Here is a 19,105-nt window from a genome sequence, read left to right on the forward strand (position 1 = left end):
TTGAGACCTCTGTCTGGTATTGGTTTAAATTACTGATTTTAGTTTTTCTTTTCATCACAATTAAACGCTTTCAACTTTTGATTCGCTTTCTGTTTTTATTAATAATCGATGTCTGTGTTGAATAACTTATTTCTAGGACACTTCTGACAGCCAAATATTTGATTTAATGTAGAGCTTGATCAGGCAGAAAAGTTACCAAGCATACAGTCAATGAGACGATGGGTGTACATGATTCTTATAGGAAACGTTCACATCGTGGGTAAATACAAAGGAAACAAAGGTCAGGGGGAGGGGCCTTCGTGGAGTTTAGGATTGGCCAGAGGAGAGACCAAGTTAAATTGCAAAGAAGTCTGTGGATTGGCCTCAGTATCAAACTTGGTGCCCACAGTTGCAAATGGAAACTATCTAAACACCTTTCAATTAGAGAGGGCGGAAGGTATCTCTAGGACCATGGAGAATGGATAGAAATTCATTGAAATTGAGTTGAGGGTTCATATAATTTGCATATTAAAGTTACGCTTGATATTGCCACAACATTGTCATTACCGTTATCTTTGTTATTAGAAAAAGCCTGCAAAGTTCACTTGTGAAATAGACTGCGATTGAACCCCACATTATACATGATTGTGTTCATTCCACTGACCTTTCCATTCCGTGCGCTTAATGCTAACTACCTTGGATGGATTGTATCATAATAGGCGGTAACGGTTGAAGATGATCCATTTTAAAAGGTCCCTGGTTAAATGTCTAGATCTCAGTGATGCTCAGTTTAGGCCGGTCCTCCTTCTAGAAGGCAGCATTATTCTAACGGGACAAAGTCAGAAGATTCCTAGCATTGGTCCCCCTTCACTCCCTGTTTGCAGCAGCGGCTGGTGATCCAATTCGTGGGTGGGGTGCAGTAATGGACGGGGGTCCTCCCCAAGAAAATATAGAATTGGTTTCTGGGATGCCCACTAGCTAAAAATGTATTCTGATTCATTGCCTACATCCTGACTTGCAGGGCCTGGACAAGCCTACACTGCTTTCACTTTCACTCCACTAGTTATTGCTATTTGACCCATGGTTGTTATTCTGATATTGAGGCATATCATGATCAATGTCCTATAGTGTTTTACCCGAGTCTCAAGGTCTATTTCAAATGCAAATACATGCCAAAAGACTTAATTAATATGTAACTTACTTGTTCCTTTTAAGTATAACATTGCGTGATTGAGGAGTCCAATTCCTCCACTGAAATGGGTAGAAAGTGCTTTTACGGCTCTCTGCTAATTATCAAACTATCACTTCTCTCTGGATATAGTTATATTGTGCAATGCACGAATGCTGCTGAGGGAGGTAGGCTATTAGATTCATTGGCTGAATTGTCCAATCAGCTCCAAATTACTACAATGTGTTGAAACACAAGACAGTGTAGTGACAAGTGTTTCTTCAATACTCAGTTACTGTTGAGAAAGGAGAACAAGCCTATCTTGATGAATCCTTCATGTTGTGTGTTCAGTAGCCTAACAGTGGTAGGGTTTGTGTTCGGTCTTTCTTCTTTGTGTGTGTGTGTGTGTGTGTGTGTGTGTGTGTGTGTGTGTGTGTGTGTGTGTGTGTGTGTGTGTGTGTGTGTGCAGTTCAGAAGGTGAACTGCACCAAGGAGGATTCACCGCCCCCAAATGGTTCCACATGCATTTACTTTGATACGTCTTTGATGTGTCGTTCAGAAAAAACTAAGTGTATGGTGTTTGGAAATAAGAAAAAGATGCCATCGCAGACAATTAAATTGTGCGACAACAATCTTGAGAAAGTCAAGTACTTTAAGTTTCTAGGAATGTGGTTGGAGGAAAGAATGACAGGGAAAAAGCATAATGAGATGGTAGCTTTGTGGGAAAATAAATAATGTCCTTAGGTGTGTGGCTGGTTCAGACTGGGGGGCTGATAGAGAATCAATGATGAGGATTTACAGAGCAATGATAAGATCAGCAATTGATTATGGATGCATGGTTTATGGATCAGCAGCTCTTTCAGCGTTAAAGGCCCACTATGCAACTTCGGGCATTTCTTCGCTGTTTTCTTGATTTTGGCACGCACATTTCTCTACACAGCGCCCCCTGCAGCTTCGTAGTAGATATTTCACAACACTGTCGTAACAACTCGTTGACGACCCTTCCCCATGCACTTCTACGCGAGCCATGTGCATTTGTTTTCAAAGAAGCCGGCGAATGCGTGGAGCCATGTCCGAAGTAGATGTTCATAAAGTGTAGGCAAGGTTCTACATTTTTAAAAGGGTGTATTTGTATTGCAATAAACATAAATCCATCATTTTTTATAGCTGACGGGGAGAATTTATATCCTAGATTATAATTGTTTTAGATTAGGTTGAACAGAACAATCAGTGTAAGAGGTTTGGCCAACATAATAATCTAAATAAACAAGAACCTGGATTCGGGGATTCAGTCTGTATCTGTGCCCTATACCACGAAGCTCGCTGAACATACCCAGGCTTTCTTGGGAAAACCTGGCTCGACAGAGCCGCAACTCGCAATCAGAGTTAAATGGTACCACGAAGCTCACTTTAGGTTCAATTAGTTGAACCAGGTTTTCCGCTTTAGGTTCAGTGCGCGTTCACGTGAAAGGGGCGTTTTTTGCGTCATTTTTCTCACCTTTACGATAGATCAAGCAGTCTTTATGAGTATAAGTGAAAAGATTCTGCATATTGTCTTTAAAATAACTATGCCAAATGCAGAATTGTTTGCCATTAATCCAAATAGAATGATGATGATTTAAAAATGCATAAGCAACGTCCATCCTGCCTTATTCTATCATTTAGGGAATTCACTTTAAAAACACCCTATGTAAGAAATGTATGGCATGTTATCAACCGATGAGAGGTAGCGGCTGTAGCTTAGTGGATTAGTATAAGACCCGAACGCCAGCGACCGGCGTTCAAATTCGCCGGTCTATCATCATGCATTTTACCCCCATAGATGGGGTGCCAGCACGGCCTTGAAAATATGGGTTCAAGTTCGAAATAAGCACAAAAATATAATTCCATAAGTTTTAGTGAATAAGTATTCCATATGCATGAGAATTGGGACTTTTTAGCGTCACATAAATTCGAGGCACCTGGGAGTCGAACCCCCCGCGCAGAAATTCAAGACTGACGTGCTACCTCCACTCTAGTACTCCAGCACTCTGTCACGGAGACACAATGCTAAAGAGTAAGCGTTGTCTACATAAGGTCCAAAAGGACGATCCAATAACGAACACCCTCTGATGAGAATCTGTATCTCTCACAAAGAACCACAATTTCGTTGTTTGCACAATGACAATTAAGTTTGAAATCTGAATATCGTCAGACAATGCCAAGGGATCGGTTCTGTCCCGTAAAACCCTCTGACTCCGGAGAGACGCCTGTACAAGAAGTGCGCCGAGGTCCACGGGAACACCCACAAATGGTGACGCTATTGTCAGAGGAGGGGCTAGGAAGCTGCGCATGCCGATTTAAGCAGCCGATCTCCGGCTAGACTAAGCCGAAAAACTGCTCCCGACCAGGTTTGGTTGCGAGCATAAGTCACCATGGTGATACAGCGACGCTAAAAGAGATCGACTTTCGTGGTACAACTAACCCAGGCTTGGAGCTCAGCATACCTCGCTAACCCTCTAAGCGAGCTTCGTGGTACAGGGCCCTGGGGGACGAGACAGAAGAACAGCAAAACACCAATGGGAACAAAGGTGTTTATATGGTTATATATATGGCAAGCTAGAAACATACAGGGCTCACAACAAAATGGTCGAGAAAACAATTTTTACAGGGCTCGCAACAAAATGGTTGAGCAAACACATTTGTACAGAGACTATCAACATCAAGAATGCCACGAAGACAAAGGCCAACCAAGGGTACTTCCAATTTCAAAAGCAACACGACCGAGTCGGCGTCTGATTTGTAAACAACATTTACTCGTGTCTGGCCTCTCTGCCGGTCAGTCTCCCTTTTCTCTTCTTCTGTTCCTCCGACATTGGGTTTCTCTGTCTCTTTTTAGTCGGCTGATCTATGATGAATATAACAATCCCTTAGTGACCTGTGTTTACATCGAGCCGGTTCCGTGTATGGGGGTTTGTGCCGTAAAGCAATTCGTTACATCGCGAGACCCGAGACTCCCGCGAGAGTGGGCGGCGGGTCGCCGGCAGAAATATATTCCTTTTCTCCGCCAAGATGCGCAAGGGTGAGTCGAAACAACGAACAATCGAACAAAAATGTATAATAGAACCATCGCAATGACTCTTAGCCTGTTATATTAAGGTTAATCAAGCCAAAAAAGTTGCATAGTTCCCCGTTCACTCGTGTCTGATCTCTTTTCTGGTCCATTCTTCTTTTGTTCCACCGACGGTCGCCTCTTGGGTCCCTTATCAGTCGATTGATCCATGATGAATGCAACAATTGCCTCGCAACTGGCTGTTTATATCTAGCCGGTTTAATGTTTGGGTGTGTGTCTGTGCCGTAAAGCATTTTCGAAACTACAATCTGACTACATTTTCGAGGATACTTCCGCTGCGTCACATCCGGAATGTCCCGGTCCGAGCAGAGCAAGTTGCATATGCGCTTTTTCACTGGAGAGGCGACATGGGTAAATGACACACCCACCAATCGACCCAGAAATGGATGCAGAACCATCAACATAACTCTCAACTAGGGATGTCCGATATTGGCTTTTTTGCCGATATCCGATATGCGATATTGTCCAACTCTAAATTTTCGATTCCGATATCAGCCGATACCGATGTCGATATTTGGGTTATTTTTCCTCAAACCTAATTTAGGTAACATTACATATCTCCTGTTGTGGAATTAACACAACATGCTTAATGTTATTGTGATGCCCCACTGGATGCATTCTTGAATGCAACAAGGCTTTCCAAATGTTAACATTGTCTGTGCAAAATAAGAAAAATACTTCAACTTAATTTAAGGAAAAAGTGCCATGTTTTTTTTTTTATTTTTTTAAAAATCAGATACCGATATTGACCGAGTATAAGCAAATCAAGGATGTCAGAGGGTGTAGTAAAAGAGATAGAAGTCTGGCAGCAACAAGTATGGGGAGACCATCTACTCATTTACACTGATGGGTCAAAGGAGCGTGAGAGTGGTAAAGTAGCAGTGGGTATTAGCATTCCTGAAATCGGGTACAGAATAGGGTATAGAATCTCAGATCATATGTCAGTATTCACAGCAGAGATGGTGGCAGTCTTATGGGCCTTACGATGGGTGGAGGATAATCAACAGGGGTATTCAACAATATGTAGCGATTCAGCTGCAGCTTTAATTTCAATAAAAGAAGGAAAATCCAAGTCCAGACCGGGTTAGGGTTAGGGTTAAGGCGGGAAGGGAGGTGGGGTTTCTCTGGGTGCCGGCTCATGTGGGTGTGAAAGGGAACGAGGAGGCGGATGAGGAGCCAAAGAAGGCTGTGAAGGAGGAAACAGTGCAAATTCATCTGCAATATGGGGCACCCGAGTACATGGCAAAAATGAACAGGGCTCTAAAGGAAAGGTGGCAAAATTCTTGGGAGAAGGAAAGGAAGGGAAGGGCGTACTTTTCAATACAGGAAAATGTAAATAAAGATAGGTGCACTTTTAGGTGCATAAGAAAAGATGATGTAGCAATCACAAGACTGAGGCTTGGACACTGTGGGCTGAGGAGTGGGCTGGCTCTGATTGGCAAACACCCAGGTGGCAGGTGTCAGTGTGGAGAAAGAGAGACTGTACAACATGTACTTCTCCAGTGGGGGCGCTATTCCAGGCAAAGGAGGACTCTGTACCGGAGGCTTGGATCAGCTGGGGAATCAGTTTTTAGTGTGCGCACCCTTTTAAATCTGGATTCAGTGGATAAAACAAAGGAATTGATGGACTACCTTCACATCATTGATAGATAGATAGATAAATACTTTAATAATCCCAGAGGGAAATAATTTTTGTCACGAACTCCAGATATACACACACAAATAAATAAATAAATAAATATTAAGAATAAAATATAATATAAAATATAACATATATGTATCCATATCCATATATATACATACACACACACACACACACACGCATATACGTATATATATATATATATATATATATATATATATATATATATATATATATATATATATATATATATATATATACACACATATGCATATAAATACAACATAAATACACATACATACACAAAAGATAAAAGATACAACCTAAGAAAAACAAATCACAAATTTAAGGACAATATAAATATCTATACAACACCAGGCATATATACATACATATATATATATATATACATATACATACATATATACATACACACACATATATATATATATATATATATATATATATATATATATACATACACATACATCCATAAAAGACAGCACTGTACAAAAATAATTGTACAGTATTGTGCAAAAGGTGCAAGAATTATAGTCCTTGTTTGAGGTCAGAGATTACAGAGAGGGACGGTGTCTGACATTCTAAGGGAGTATTTACCTTTATTGCCTTTATTTAGTATTTACGTAGTCATTGGAGTATATAAAAGGATTTAAAGTTTAGGGGGAAATAACAAACAGTGGGGGGCAGTAATACGCCATAGCTGCGTCCAGACAACCTAAATAAAAGAAGAAGAAGAAGAAGAAGAGGAAGTTACGCCTCCTACTACAAGTTACGCCTCCGTCTTGCAGGACGCAGACAGACCCTACTCTACGATCGTGTACACGTAGTTCTTTCCTTGAGAGACACCATGGCTCGCAAACGAGCGAAGCATAGCAGTTGCTTAGTGTTTGGATGTACAAATGAACACAAAAGTCTATATTTTGTTCCTTCCTCCGAGCCGCTGAAGAACCAGTGGGTTAATTTCATTGTCTCTGGAAATGCGCCAGTCTGCGCCAAACATTTCACTGACGACTGCTTCCTCAACTTGGGCCAATACAGAGCTGGACTTGCTCAACGTCTGAGAATCAAGTCTGGATCAGTACCAACTCTCCATGGCTCAGCTACAAACCTCGAAAAAGTAAGTTAACTAACGCCATATCATTGTGTTGCTTTACTGTATATTGTTCCGTTGTTACCATTATAATGTTGCTTTAGCATTAGCGCTACAGCTAACAGCCAAGTTACTGTCGCTAATGCTACGGTAGATAGCATCAGTTATGTGTGTAAATACCATGGACCTATAAGAAAGGACAGCGGACTAAATCATGGCCGCTGTAGCACCCGATTTGGTTCCCCCCCCCCCCCCCCCCCCCAGTTCCTGTTCCCCCCCCCAGTTCCTGTTCCCCCCCCCCAGTTCCTGTTCCCCCCCCCCAGTTCCTGTTCCCCCTTACGCTGATTTACTGATGAGCCGTGCGTAGTTGCTATGTTACCGTACGTAATTGAGGAAGAAACGCAAATCCATAACAGCTGGATGTACGGCAAGCGAAATGGGACAAACCTCACACCAGGCTGTGCGGCAGTAGTCGTCTACTAGTCTGCTACGTTGATTTTAGCGTCACAACACAACTATAACACACACACGTTATTCATGAAGGTATTTGTTAGACCATTCATTGTCAATCTTTGGAAAGGAATACGGTTAAAAGAGAAAAATAGGGGAAACCATCTCCATCAATAATGTATTTATTACGGTTGGACAAAAATTAAAAGTTTTAATCGCATCAACTCGCGATTAATCACACATTTATCCACTCCAATTTAAGTTGAATGAGATAACAAATTGAATGACACATTACCATTTATACCAAATGTACTTATCAATAACTTGGCCAAGTTTTCTTGAGGGAGTTTTATTGAGTCACCCAGTGTGGTTTGAATATGACAATTACGGAACACTATTATAGGCAAGTGTTCTCCTTCACACCTGATTCAAATCAAAGGGTTATTAGCAGATTTCTGCAGAGCTTGATGTCATGGTATTGAGTTGATGAGGTGAACTATAAAATATGTAAACAAATCAAGGATGTAATATCATTTCATTAGGCTAATGTAATTCACTAAACATCCTTATCTTATATCTTCTTACAACTTGCACCTGGAATATATACAATGTAATAAATTGAGTACTGATTTTACTTTGTTGTCTCTACGCAGGCCAGCTCATCAAGTGCTTACATTCAGCAGCTTCTCTCAAGGGATGTTGCCTGCCAGACAGACCACCTGGAAACACGTACTGTAGGCACACAGCTATCCTTAAAGACTTTGCAGCCCCATTTTAAAAGTGAAGGTGTGTACTTTCTACATTGAGTATTTTTTCCCTTGATGTAGTAGATTCTAGGCTGATGCTAGATTCTACCTGCGCTAAAAAGCCTGATCCTCTTTGGAAAAGCATCATGCCCAGCGCCCTGCTAAAAGATAAACTTGGAGTTGCAATTCAAAGATGGAATCAGTCAAGAGCCCAGAACGGTTCAAAATGTATAAATGTTAGCTGAGCCGCTTACAGGGAAGGACACGTTGTTGCTTTTTTGTGTCAAAATAGAATTATTGTGCTTGCCTCGCATGTCATGTGGTGCTCAGATCATTTTGCGCTGGTGTTCGTTGAGTGTCCTTAACCTGGCCAACCACTTGAGCTTTGAGTCTAGGGAGGAGGGTGCTGGAGGAGACGTCCCTCTCCAAAACTGTGAATCTTTGTCAGCAGTACACATTTTAAACCCTCTGTGTCAATGTTGCTTACATTTAAAGAGATTCTTTCACATGTACAAATACAAAATGCCTCCCTTTATGCAATATCTAAATGTAAACATACTTTTTCCTTTTTTTCTGCCTCTGCAGAAGACTGCGATGCCTATGGAGACCGTAGCACTCAATGCGGCGCCGCCTCAGAGATTCTGGGTGTGGTCGCCCCTGGCTCCTCCCACATGTCCAGCCACAGCGAGGAGCTGAAGATTCTGAGCGTCTACGGAAAAGGGGAGGGCCCACTGGCGGAGGACGGCCATGACACCCTCTTAACCGCATCAGAAGTGGAGGCCCTGAACTCGCTGCCTGCGGACCACAGCGCGGCCAAGAAGCTGGAGCGCGGCGAGCGGCTGGTCTGCCACGAGGAGCTGCGTGTGCAGGTTCGAAATCATCTTCTCATTCACCATCCAAAAGAGAGGCTCCCTCTGACACAAACCCATAGAAAGCTCACACCTTTATTATTCAGTAAACGTTTTTACACCGCCAAATATGCCCGTCTTATGCCCAACTTTTCCCCTGTGTGATCCGCGCGTTTACACTGACCGAGGTAATTTACGGGCTGTATTTCGCACCCCTATTAACCCACTCTGACCGTACACATATTGGCGGTTTCATTTTGATGTAAATGCGATAAGACAGCCTTGCGGTTCTAGGGGCGAGGCTTGGGTAGAGGTGTTGCTGCATTGTCTCTACAACAGAGACGATGCAGCGATATCAACATGAATAGTTGTAACTGGAGAGACGGTGAAATCTGCAAGCTGCGGACCATCATGGGAAAGAAGGTGATGCAGTCGCATTTAAAGAAGACGAAAGATGGTCCATCTAAGAGAAAGTACCAGACAAACTTTCCTTACAATGCTTAGTCAGCAAAGTGGTTAGCAAAATAAAGAATATTTCAGTATTTTTGCACTTGTAAACAGTTAATCTCGTTTTAGCCTACACTCAGATTTCAACTCATTCTTGCATGCGAGGGTCTTGAATCAAAAAATATGTAAATATATTTTGCATTCATTGTAAAGAGTCCAACTCTCCGTGTGTAGGCCCGCCTTCTCCGGTGTACCAAGAAAGCCAGCTCCAAGACGAAGGGGGATTTTACCCCTCAGTTTTACATAGGACATTGAAATTGCAGCGCGTTCCAAGCCGTGACCGAATCAGCTTGGCAGTGTGAAAAGGCATAATGTGTCGTTAGTGGGGATTGACAACTATTCTGTGAAAATGAAAGAATGTCTTGTGTGTGTTTCCTTCTTTATGTGGAAAGCAGCAGACTCCAGACACCATTTCAATCAAGGTTGAAGAGGATATTGGTGGAGGCTTGCCCGCCGTGGGTTAGTAATACACATTGCATCTATTCAAGAAAACCACCATGATCAACTGAGAATGTACTTGATTCTACCTGCGCTAAAAAGCCTGGTCCTCTTTAGAAAAGCATCATGACCAGCGCCCTGCTAAAACACGAGTCAAACTTCGGAGTTGCATTTCAAAGATGGAATCTGTCAAGAGCCAAGAAGGGTTTCAAGAGCTGGTTTATCATTCTCAAACATCACTGAATTCATAATGCATGAATGTTGGCTGATCAGCTTAGAGGGAAGTACACGTTGTTGCTTTTTAGTGTCAAAATATAATTATTGTGCTTGCCTCGCTAGTCATGTTGTGATCAGATCACTTTGCGCTGGTGTTCGTTGAGTGTCCTTAACCTGGCCAACCACTTGAGCTTTGAGTCTAGGGAGGAGGATGCTGGAGGAGACGTCCCTCTCCAAAACTGTGAATCTATGTCAGCAGTACACATTTTAAACCCTCTGTCAATGTGACATACATTTAAAGTTTCTTTCACGTGTACAGATACACAATGCCTCCCTTTATGCAAATAATGTGTCAAAACAATTAATTTTTCCTTTTTTCTCCGTCTGCAGAAGACTGCGATGCCTTCGGAGACCGTAGCACTCAGTGTGGCGCCACCTCAGAGATTCTGGGTGTGGACGCCCCTGGCTCCTCCCACATGTCCAGTCACAGCGAGGGACTGCTGGTTAGCAGAATAAAGAATATGTTGGCATTTTTGCACTTGTAAATAGTTAATAGTGTTTTAGCCTACACTCAGATGTGAACTCATTCTTGCATGCGGGGGTCTTGAATCAAAAAAAATAAATACACAGGGAAGACATTGAAATTGCAGGTCGTTCCAAGTGCAGTGTAAAAATGCCTAATCTGTCGGTAGTGGGGATTGACAGCTATTCTGTGAAATATGTCTTGTGTGTGTTTCCTTCTTTATGTGGAAAGCAGCAGACCCCAGACACCATTTCAATCATGGTTGAAGAGGATATTGGTGAAGGCTTCCCCGCCCTAGGTTAGTAATAGACATTGCATCTATGCAAGAAATCCACCTTGATCAACTGAGAATGTACTCGATTCTGCCTTCTCAGCAGGAGCCTTTAACCCTTGACCATCCAAAGGGAGACAAGGATAATGCATAATCAACAAATAGAAGTTGGAAAGAATGTCCAAATATAATTCTTCCAACACACAAGTGTGTACAAAGTACATACTGTATACCTTTGTGAAAATGATTAATTAAAAACATTACTTTCTCTCTCTCTGTTTTCCTCTCTGAAGAAGACGTCAATGACATCACAGACTGCAGCACGCAGCGCGGCGCCACCTCGGAGAGTCTGCGTCTGGACGCCCCTGGCTCCTCCCACATGTCAAGTCACAGCGGGGAGTTGCGCATCCTGACCGTTTACGGACAATGGGAGGGCCCACTGGCGGTGAACGTCCATAACACCCTTTTTGCCGCGTCAGAACCGGAGGCCTTGAGCTCGCTGTCCGCTGACCACAGCGTGGCCAAGAGCCTGAACTGCAGCGTGCGGCTCGTCCGCCTTGAGGAGCTGACTGGGCAGCAGGGCGGCCGCAAGGGCCGGCCCGGTGTCTTTTGTGGAAAGGTTATTCCCAACAAGGCCAATATGATCGTCCACATGAGGACCCACAACGACAAGAAGCCCTACAAATGTGACAAATGCACAAAGCGCTTCAGTGATAGCTATGCCCTGAAGGTCCACATGAGAACTCACTCTGGGGAGAAGCCCTACAGGTGTGACCAATGCATGAAGTGCTTCAGTCTGAAAGACACCCTGAATAAACACATGAGAACTCACTCTGGGGAGAAGCCCTACAGGTGTGACCAATGCATGAAGTGCTTCAGTCTGAAAGACACCCTGAATAAACACATGAGGAGTCACTCCGGGGAGAAGCCCTACAAGTGTGAGCAATGCAGTAAGCGCTGCAGTCGGAGAGATGCCCTAAATATCCACATGAGGACTCACTCCAGCGAGAAGCCCTACAAGTGTGACCAATGCATGAAGTGCTTCAGTCTGAAAGACACCCTAAATATCCACATGAGGACTCACTCCGGCGAGAAGCCCTTCAAGTGTGACCAATGCCAGATGCGCTTCAGTCAGAATAACATCCTGAAGAACCACCTGAGGACTCACACCGGCGAGAAGCCCTACAGGTGTGACCAATGCCCGAAGTGCTTCAGTCTGAAAGGCAGCCTGAAGATCCACCTGAGGACTCACTCTGTGGTGAAGCCCTACAAGTGTGACCAATGCACGATGCGCTTCAGTCAGAAAGGCACCCTGAAGATCCACATGAGGACTCGCTCTGGGGAGAAGCCCTACAAGTGTGACCAATGCACGATGCGCTCCAGTGACAAAGGCACCCTGAAGAACCACATGAGGACTCACTCCGGTTAGAAGCCCTGCGCGTGTCTGCAGTGCAACGGCAGCTACAGCGACCCAAGCAATTTGAGTGTGCACATGCTCAAGCACACGGGCAATGGGGTGCTTTCACACAGGGTAACGAGGCAAGATTGAGACCTCTGTCCGGTATTTGTCGAAATTACTGCTTTTAGTTTTCCTTTCAACATGATTAAACACTTTCCAGCTTTTGATTCGCTTTGTTTTAATTTTAGTAATTTATGTCTGTGTGATTAAGAACTTATTTCTCTGACTCTTCTAACAGCAAAATATTAGGAAACGTTCACATCGTTGGTAAATACAAAGGAAACTTGTGAGGGGAGTATACCACGAACCTCGCTGAACATACCCATGCTTTCTTGGGAAAACCTGGTTCGACAGAGACGCAACTCGCAGTCAGAGTTAAATGGTTCCATGACACTCACTTTAGATTAAATAAGTCTAACCAGGTTTTCCGCTTTAGGTTCAATGCGCGTTCACATAAAAGGTGTGTTTATCACGTCATTCGACTCCCCCTTGTGCAAAGTGAATCGAGTGTATTATTATGAATTCCTACGAGGAATTCAAAGTCCAAATCACAACCAAGGGGAACACGGATGCCCATAATATGGCTAGGGTGGCGTGCTGGCAAAAAATAGCCGTCCGTGTTAATTCGTAAGTGAAAAGATTCTGCATATTGTCTAAAAAATATCATGTATCATCATGCCTTTTACCCCCATAGATGTGGTGCCAGCACGCTCCTACGAACATGGGGCCAAGTCAAAAATAAATATTAAAATTATATTCAACGTGGTAAGTTGTAAGCATCCATTTGAATAATTTCAGGTGAATCTAGCCTATGATTTGCAATGGCCTAGGCTCCAACCTTTAGTCACATGTTGATTACCTGCAGCAAATAACAATAAAACTAAATTTAATACGACTGGGAGGGGGACCGCTCCACCGCCCTTCACCACTTCGGAGGAGCTGGCTCTCACCAATAACGAAGGTCGGCCGATGTGGTAGGAGTGGAAGGGGGGGGATGTCCTCTGACCCCACTGCCTCGACTTCCAAGGCCTTTGTAATGAGTATGTATTCATGTATTGGCAATGGACATCAATAATGGTCTTGCTAATCAAATGTGAAATGATTGAGTGTAAATTAATTGCCATTTTTAGTTGAAGGTACAAACATTAGTTTGGAGGAGCTGCCGACAATCGATCTCCAATCAGAGGTATATAACTATCAAAGCAAAGTGTCACGTACTCTTCTAAATGTTTAATTTCTGGACAGAATGTCCTATAATAGGTTTCCCTGATTCTTGCAGGAGACTGTCGGCCTGTGATTTTTCTGAACAATTCTCACAGCTATAGTATGAATAAAAAATGCCTAGACCTAATTGTGTCACTGACATAGCGGTTATGTGTATGCGGCTGAGGGTGGATGCTGCTGAAGGTGAATGCTGCTGATGGTGGATGCTGATGATGGTGGATGCTGATGGCTGCTGCTGCAGGTCGCTGCTGCTTGAGGCGATGGCTGCTTGAGCTGGCTGGTGCCGGATAACACTGCTGCTGCAGGTCGCTGCTGCTTGAGGCGATGGCTGCTTGAGCTGGCTGGTGGTGGCGAAGGATGGTGGTGTCGCCTTCTGCTGCTAGTGGTGGCGGCTTGTGCTGGCGACGGCTGTTGGTGGTGGTGGCGGCGGCAGCGATTGTTGTCCTTCCTTTCGACCTGATGCACTTTACTGTCCTTAACCTCAGCTTGATGTTTGAGTAATTTCTTTGTTTATTAATAACTTATAATGTTCCTCCCTGTTCCTTCACTTTGTTCTTGTTTTACAAGTTAGACATACACGCACACCTGTTTACACATTTGTTGTTCTTGTTGCACACATGACTAACATTGTTTTATTTATTGATACCCCCTGGCTCTACTTTGCTGCTCTTGTTCACTTACTGCATGTTTGCTTTGTTGTTCTTAGTCCTTGTTCCCACTTGTTTTTGGTTCCACAAACCTCAGCCTGATATATCTGGCATCTCAAACACTGGGTCCAGCTTTACCTGGCGCCTACTCCTTTGCAGCGTGCAGATGTTAGGCAGTGGAATCTGCATTTGCTGCAGGGTTTTATAACCAGTAGTCCATTTTACTTGTATTGCTTTTTTAATTGTCTCCTTTCCTCACCGTATTCCTCTCTTGTCAACACTTATATATACAATATTCATCCCTGTTCCTTCACTTTGTTGTTTTTCAAGTTGGACACACACACGCACATATTATTGTTGTCCGACCCATTGTTTAATAAAAAAACTTTCATTTGTTATTCTTTAATATATGTGATACTTTGTATTCGGCTTAGTCTTAAAAGTAGCATGGTTGTGTGGTCAGCTCCTGCCTCATCAGGAGAAGTTGCCTGGAAACTAAATGCTAAATGGACTGTTGCTACTCTGCTTTCTCAATCGCTCTCTGACCAGGGGTACGTGAATCGGAATTACAAGCAAAATCAAGAACATTTAATAATAATAATAATACATTTAATTTAGAGGCACCTTTCAAGACACCCAAGGTCACTTTACAGTGCATATAGTCATCATAAATCGTTTAAAAAAAAAAAGACATTGTGGAAAAAAATAAACATAAATAAAAAATATTTAAAAATATTTATATTTATATTTAATAGTCCAGTTGCGCTAAAATGAACATCTTGAATCGTCTTTGATTTCAGAACAGATGTAGTGAGGTTAAGCCACTAAAGTCAGTAGCCTAGTGCTACCCATGCTTACACGAACGTGAAGCTTTACCTCAAACTTAAAAACGTATCTGTTGCTAGGTTACGGGGACGCTGGCGACACTGACGCCGCTCCGTCTGCCTTGTTTTTATTTACGTTTTTTCAAGTTTTCGCAATTTAATCTATTTTATTTTTATGACAAAGTTTGACATACGTTTTAACTTCGTTTTGGCCTTCTTTTGTCACAATTTTTTCTTGCACTTTACCGCATCCTGAGCTTGATTTTGGATATCCAACGCCTCGGTCGATCTGAAGCTGGTTGCCTGTGCTCCACCGCTGCTGTTGTTGGGCTACTCGATGTCTCTCTCCCTCTCCTTCATCCTGTCGGCGGATTTGACGCTGACCAGCAGCTAGGTTAGTCGGTTGACTATTAACTAGCCCTCCCTGGGAGATTGAGGCTTTGCGCTGTGCTTTGCCTGAGCTACTGTAGCCTACGGGATATATCTATGGGATATATCTACACCGCGGAGCAGCTCCAACAGCTTGCCTCCTATGCCATCAGTTCCATCGATGAAGATGTACTCCAGCTTTGCCAGGTTACGGGGATCCGTCGGAGGAAGCGCTACATACACAGAGGGTCTCGTCGCTCCTTCAAGATCTACAATCGAGCAACGGAGGATGCCATACCGACTATCCAGTCTCGGCGCGGCTCTCCTGGACGATCCTCTCCTGTAGGCAACTCTGCACCCCGCAAGGAAGTCCTCCATCAACACTTCACAGGCCGGAATGATCTCTCCCTGGCTCGTTGTTCGTGGGATCCGAGGTTCCCCTGCCATGTAGGCCTATCCATCACCCCGCACCGAACCCAAACACCTGTCAGCTCTGCTCGTCCGAGATTGCGGATCCGTAGCGGTGGGGTGAATCCCCTGAACATCCGCCCTCTGGAATACTGCCGTCACCCCCAGACTGTGATTCACTCCACAGTAAAAGCCGCCCTGGTCAACAGCAGGTCTGTGTCGAACAAAACTTTCGTTTTAAATGACTTTTTCTCTCGTCACAATCTGGACTTCCTATTTTTAACCGAGACTTGGATAGGCGCTGGAGTTGGTCAGTCTTCTGTTTTCAGCGAACTTTGCCCCACCAACTGCTCGTTTATTAGCACGCCAAGGTGCGTTGGAAGAGGAGGCGGAGTAGCTTTCGTTTTCAAGAATGATTTTAAAGTACGGACACTCTCTGTAGGCAGTTTTTCCACTTTCGAACTGCAATGCATAATTGTAGAATCTGCCACGTCCCCACTGGCTTGTGTTCTGATCTATAGACCCCCTAAGCCTGACAAAGACTTTATAACAGAATTCTCTGACTTTCTGGTCATTGTACCAATGACACAAAATGGTACAATGACCCATTTTGTGTCATTGTACGATCGTCTGCTCATACTTGGTGACTTTAATATCCATGTCTGCTGTCCAGACAGACCCATGGTCAACGAATTCTGTGGTTTAATAGATGCCTTTGGTCTCACTCAACATATAAACAAAGCTACACATTTACTGGGACATACACTTGACCTTATTTTATCATATGGTTTTTCTGTTGATAATATTGTAATTGAGGATGCCACTTTCTCTGATCACAGACCTATTATGTTTGATGTTACCCTCTCCAATCATCTGCCAGCTACTAGAGCTCAAGGCCATTACTCTCGCCATATAAACTCTCTTACTGCAGGCCAGTTTTCTGATAGCTTTCTCAGTCAAACTGTTGCTTCTACCATTGCAACAGCAGCATCATCCTCTTCCAGCCCAGATGAATTAGTCAGCCTTTTCCACTCTTCCTGCTCCTCCATACATGACTCTGTAGCTCCTCTCACATACATCCGCCCCAAACTAAAATCTCGATATAGGTTGGATGAGGCCACCCTCTCTCAGGCAGGCCTGTCGTAAAGCCGAAAGAAAATGGAAAAAGGATCACCTTACTGTCTCCTTTGAATTTTTTAAAACTGCTTTAGCTGCTTTCCAGGCTGCAGCAAAAAAAGCCAGGGCAAAGCACCTCTCTGATTTGATCAGTAAACACTCAAACAGACCAAACATTTTATTTAGCACTATTAACTCTGTTATCAACCCTGTTAACTCCCCAGCTGCTGATGTATCTACTGCTACCTGTGAGGAATTCCTTAAGTTTTTCATTAACAAAATGGAGAACATCAGATCACTGTTTACCCCCTCCCCCTCCCCATCACCCACTCCACCTGATTACTTTGGTACACCAGTTATTTTTAACCAATTTCAGCCCATTTCTCTCTCTGACCTGCGGGAATTAGTATTGCACATGAAACCCACTGCATTCCCCCATGATGCCATTCCCTCCTCTATCATTAAGGATGTTTTTGATGCAGTTGGCCCTTCAATTCAAATAATTCTAAATTCATGCCTTACATCTGGCACTGTCCCCTCATGTTTTAAACATGTGGTTGTCCAACCCCTGTTAAAGAAACACAACCTTAATGCTAAATGCCTGAATAATTACCGTCCCATCTCTAAGCTTCCTTTTATCTCCAAAGTCCTAGAAAAAGCTGTTCTGTCTCAGTTGACTCCCTTTCTGACCTCCCACAACATACTTGAACCTCTTCAATCAGGTTTTAGATCCCTTCACAGCACCGAAACAGCCCTGCTCAAAGTAACCAATGATCTCCTCCTCACTCTGGACTCTGGTGATAATGCCATCTTAATACTACTTGACCTCAGTGCTGCTTTTGATACTGTAGATCACAACATCCTCCTCACCCGCCTGGACCAGCAGGTGGGCATTAGGGAGACTGCACTTCTCTGGTTCAGCTCTTACCTTAAACATAGGACTTTCTCTTTCTCTATTGGTCAGTTCTCGTCATCATCCGCCCCTGTCTCATATGGGGTCCCCCAGGGGTCCATCCTGGGTCCCATGCTCTTCAGCCTGTATATGCTCCCACTGGGTGACATTATTAGAAAGCATAAAATCTCTTTTCACCTCTATGCCGATGATTCGCAGCTGTACTTGCCCTTAAAATCTAGGGACTCCATCCAATCTCTCCTGGTCTGTCTTGAAGACATCAGAAACTGGATGGCTAACAACTTCCTCCTGCTAAATGGTGACAAGACTGAAGTCATAATTTTTGGTCCCTCCAAGGCAAGACACACTGCACTGTCAAACTTAGGTCACCTCACGCCTCTTGTCAAACCCCATGCCAGAAACCTTGGTGTCATCCTCGACTCTGAACTCTGTCTTGACAAACAGATCAGCACTGTAGTCAAAAATAGTTTTTACCAGCTCAGAGTGATCTCCCGCCTCAAATCCTTCCTATCCCACACGACCTCGAGATAGTTATCCATGCCTTTATTACATCACGGCTGGATTATTGCAATTCCCTCTACCTTGGCCTCCCCCAATCCTCACTCAGACGTCTGCAGCTGGTCCAAAATGCAGCTGCGCGTCTTTTAACTGGCACCAGGAGGCACGAGCACATCACACCCATGCTGGCCTCCTTGCACTGGCTCCCAGTTATTTTTAGGATCCAATTTAAAATTGTTTTATTTGTTTATAAGGCACTCAATGGGCTGGCCCCGGCCTATATCACTGAGCTTGTTCAGCCCCACTCTGCCCAAAGGTCCCTCAGATCCTCTAACAAAGGGCTTCTGTATGTGCCACACTCACGGCTCAAGCAGAGAGGTGATAGAGCCTTTGCCATTGCTGCTCCACGTCTGTGGAACCAGCTCCCCCTGGATATTAGATCCGCCCCCTCCATTTCTGCCTTCAAATCTAGGCTAAAAACCCACCTCTACTCCCTGGCCTTCCTTGCCCCTTGACCTTTTAGCCTACCTCCTGTTCATGTCTGTGTGGTAGGCCCTGGAAATGAATGTTCCCCCTTTGTATTATTATGACCTCTATGTATTGTTGTGTTGTTGTATTTTATTCACTTTTTATCTT

General features: G+C 43.8%; 1 protein-coding gene across 2 annotated transcripts; it reads left to right on the forward strand.

Annotated features, from left to right (window-relative positions):
- The first annotated feature begins 6,686 nt into the window (after positions 1 to 6,686).
- LOC115542289 (oocyte zinc finger protein XlCOF6) lies at positions 6,687 to 12,637 on the forward strand. 2 transcript variants are annotated; one of them, XM_030354534.1, is made up of 5 exons: positions 6,687 to 7,039; positions 8,116 to 8,248; positions 10,608 to 10,720; positions 10,975 to 11,038; positions 11,305 to 12,637. In XM_030354534.1, the coding sequence occupies exons 1-5, from the start codon at positions 6,770 to 6,772 to the stop codon at positions 12,438 to 12,440; spliced, it is 1,716 nt and encodes a 571-aa protein (XP_030210394.1). In that variant the 5' UTR covers positions 6,687 to 6,769; the 3' UTR covers positions 12,441 to 12,637. The 2 variants fall into 2 exon arrangements, with proteins under 2 accessions (XP_030210394.1, XP_030210395.1); XM_030354535.1 differs by having other exon boundaries at positions 11,308 to 12,637.
- The last annotated feature ends 6,468 nt before the right edge of the window (positions 12,638 to 19,105 follow it).

The sequence above is a fragment of the Gadus morhua genome, chromosome 4 (assembly GCF_902167405.1).
Source record: "Gadus morhua chromosome 4, gadMor3.0, whole genome shotgun sequence".
Taxonomy (NCBI): Eukaryota; Metazoa; Chordata; class Actinopteri; order Gadiformes; family Gadidae; genus Gadus; species Gadus morhua.

Bases quoted from the DNA above. Each gene is read 5' to 3' on its own strand.
- LOC115542289 (XM_030354534.1), top strand. From the start codon at position 6,770: ATGGCTCGCAAACGAGCGAAGCATAGCAGTTGCTTAGTGTTTGGATGT. The intron at 7,040-8,115 runs GTAAGTTAACTA...GTCTCTACGCAG, and splicing joins CAGCTACAAACCTCGAAAAA to GCCAGCTCATCAAGTGCTTA. The intron at 8,249-10,607 runs GTGTGTACTTTC...CTCCGTCTGCAG, and splicing joins GCCCCATTTTAAAAGTGAAG to AAGACTGCGATGCCTTCGGA.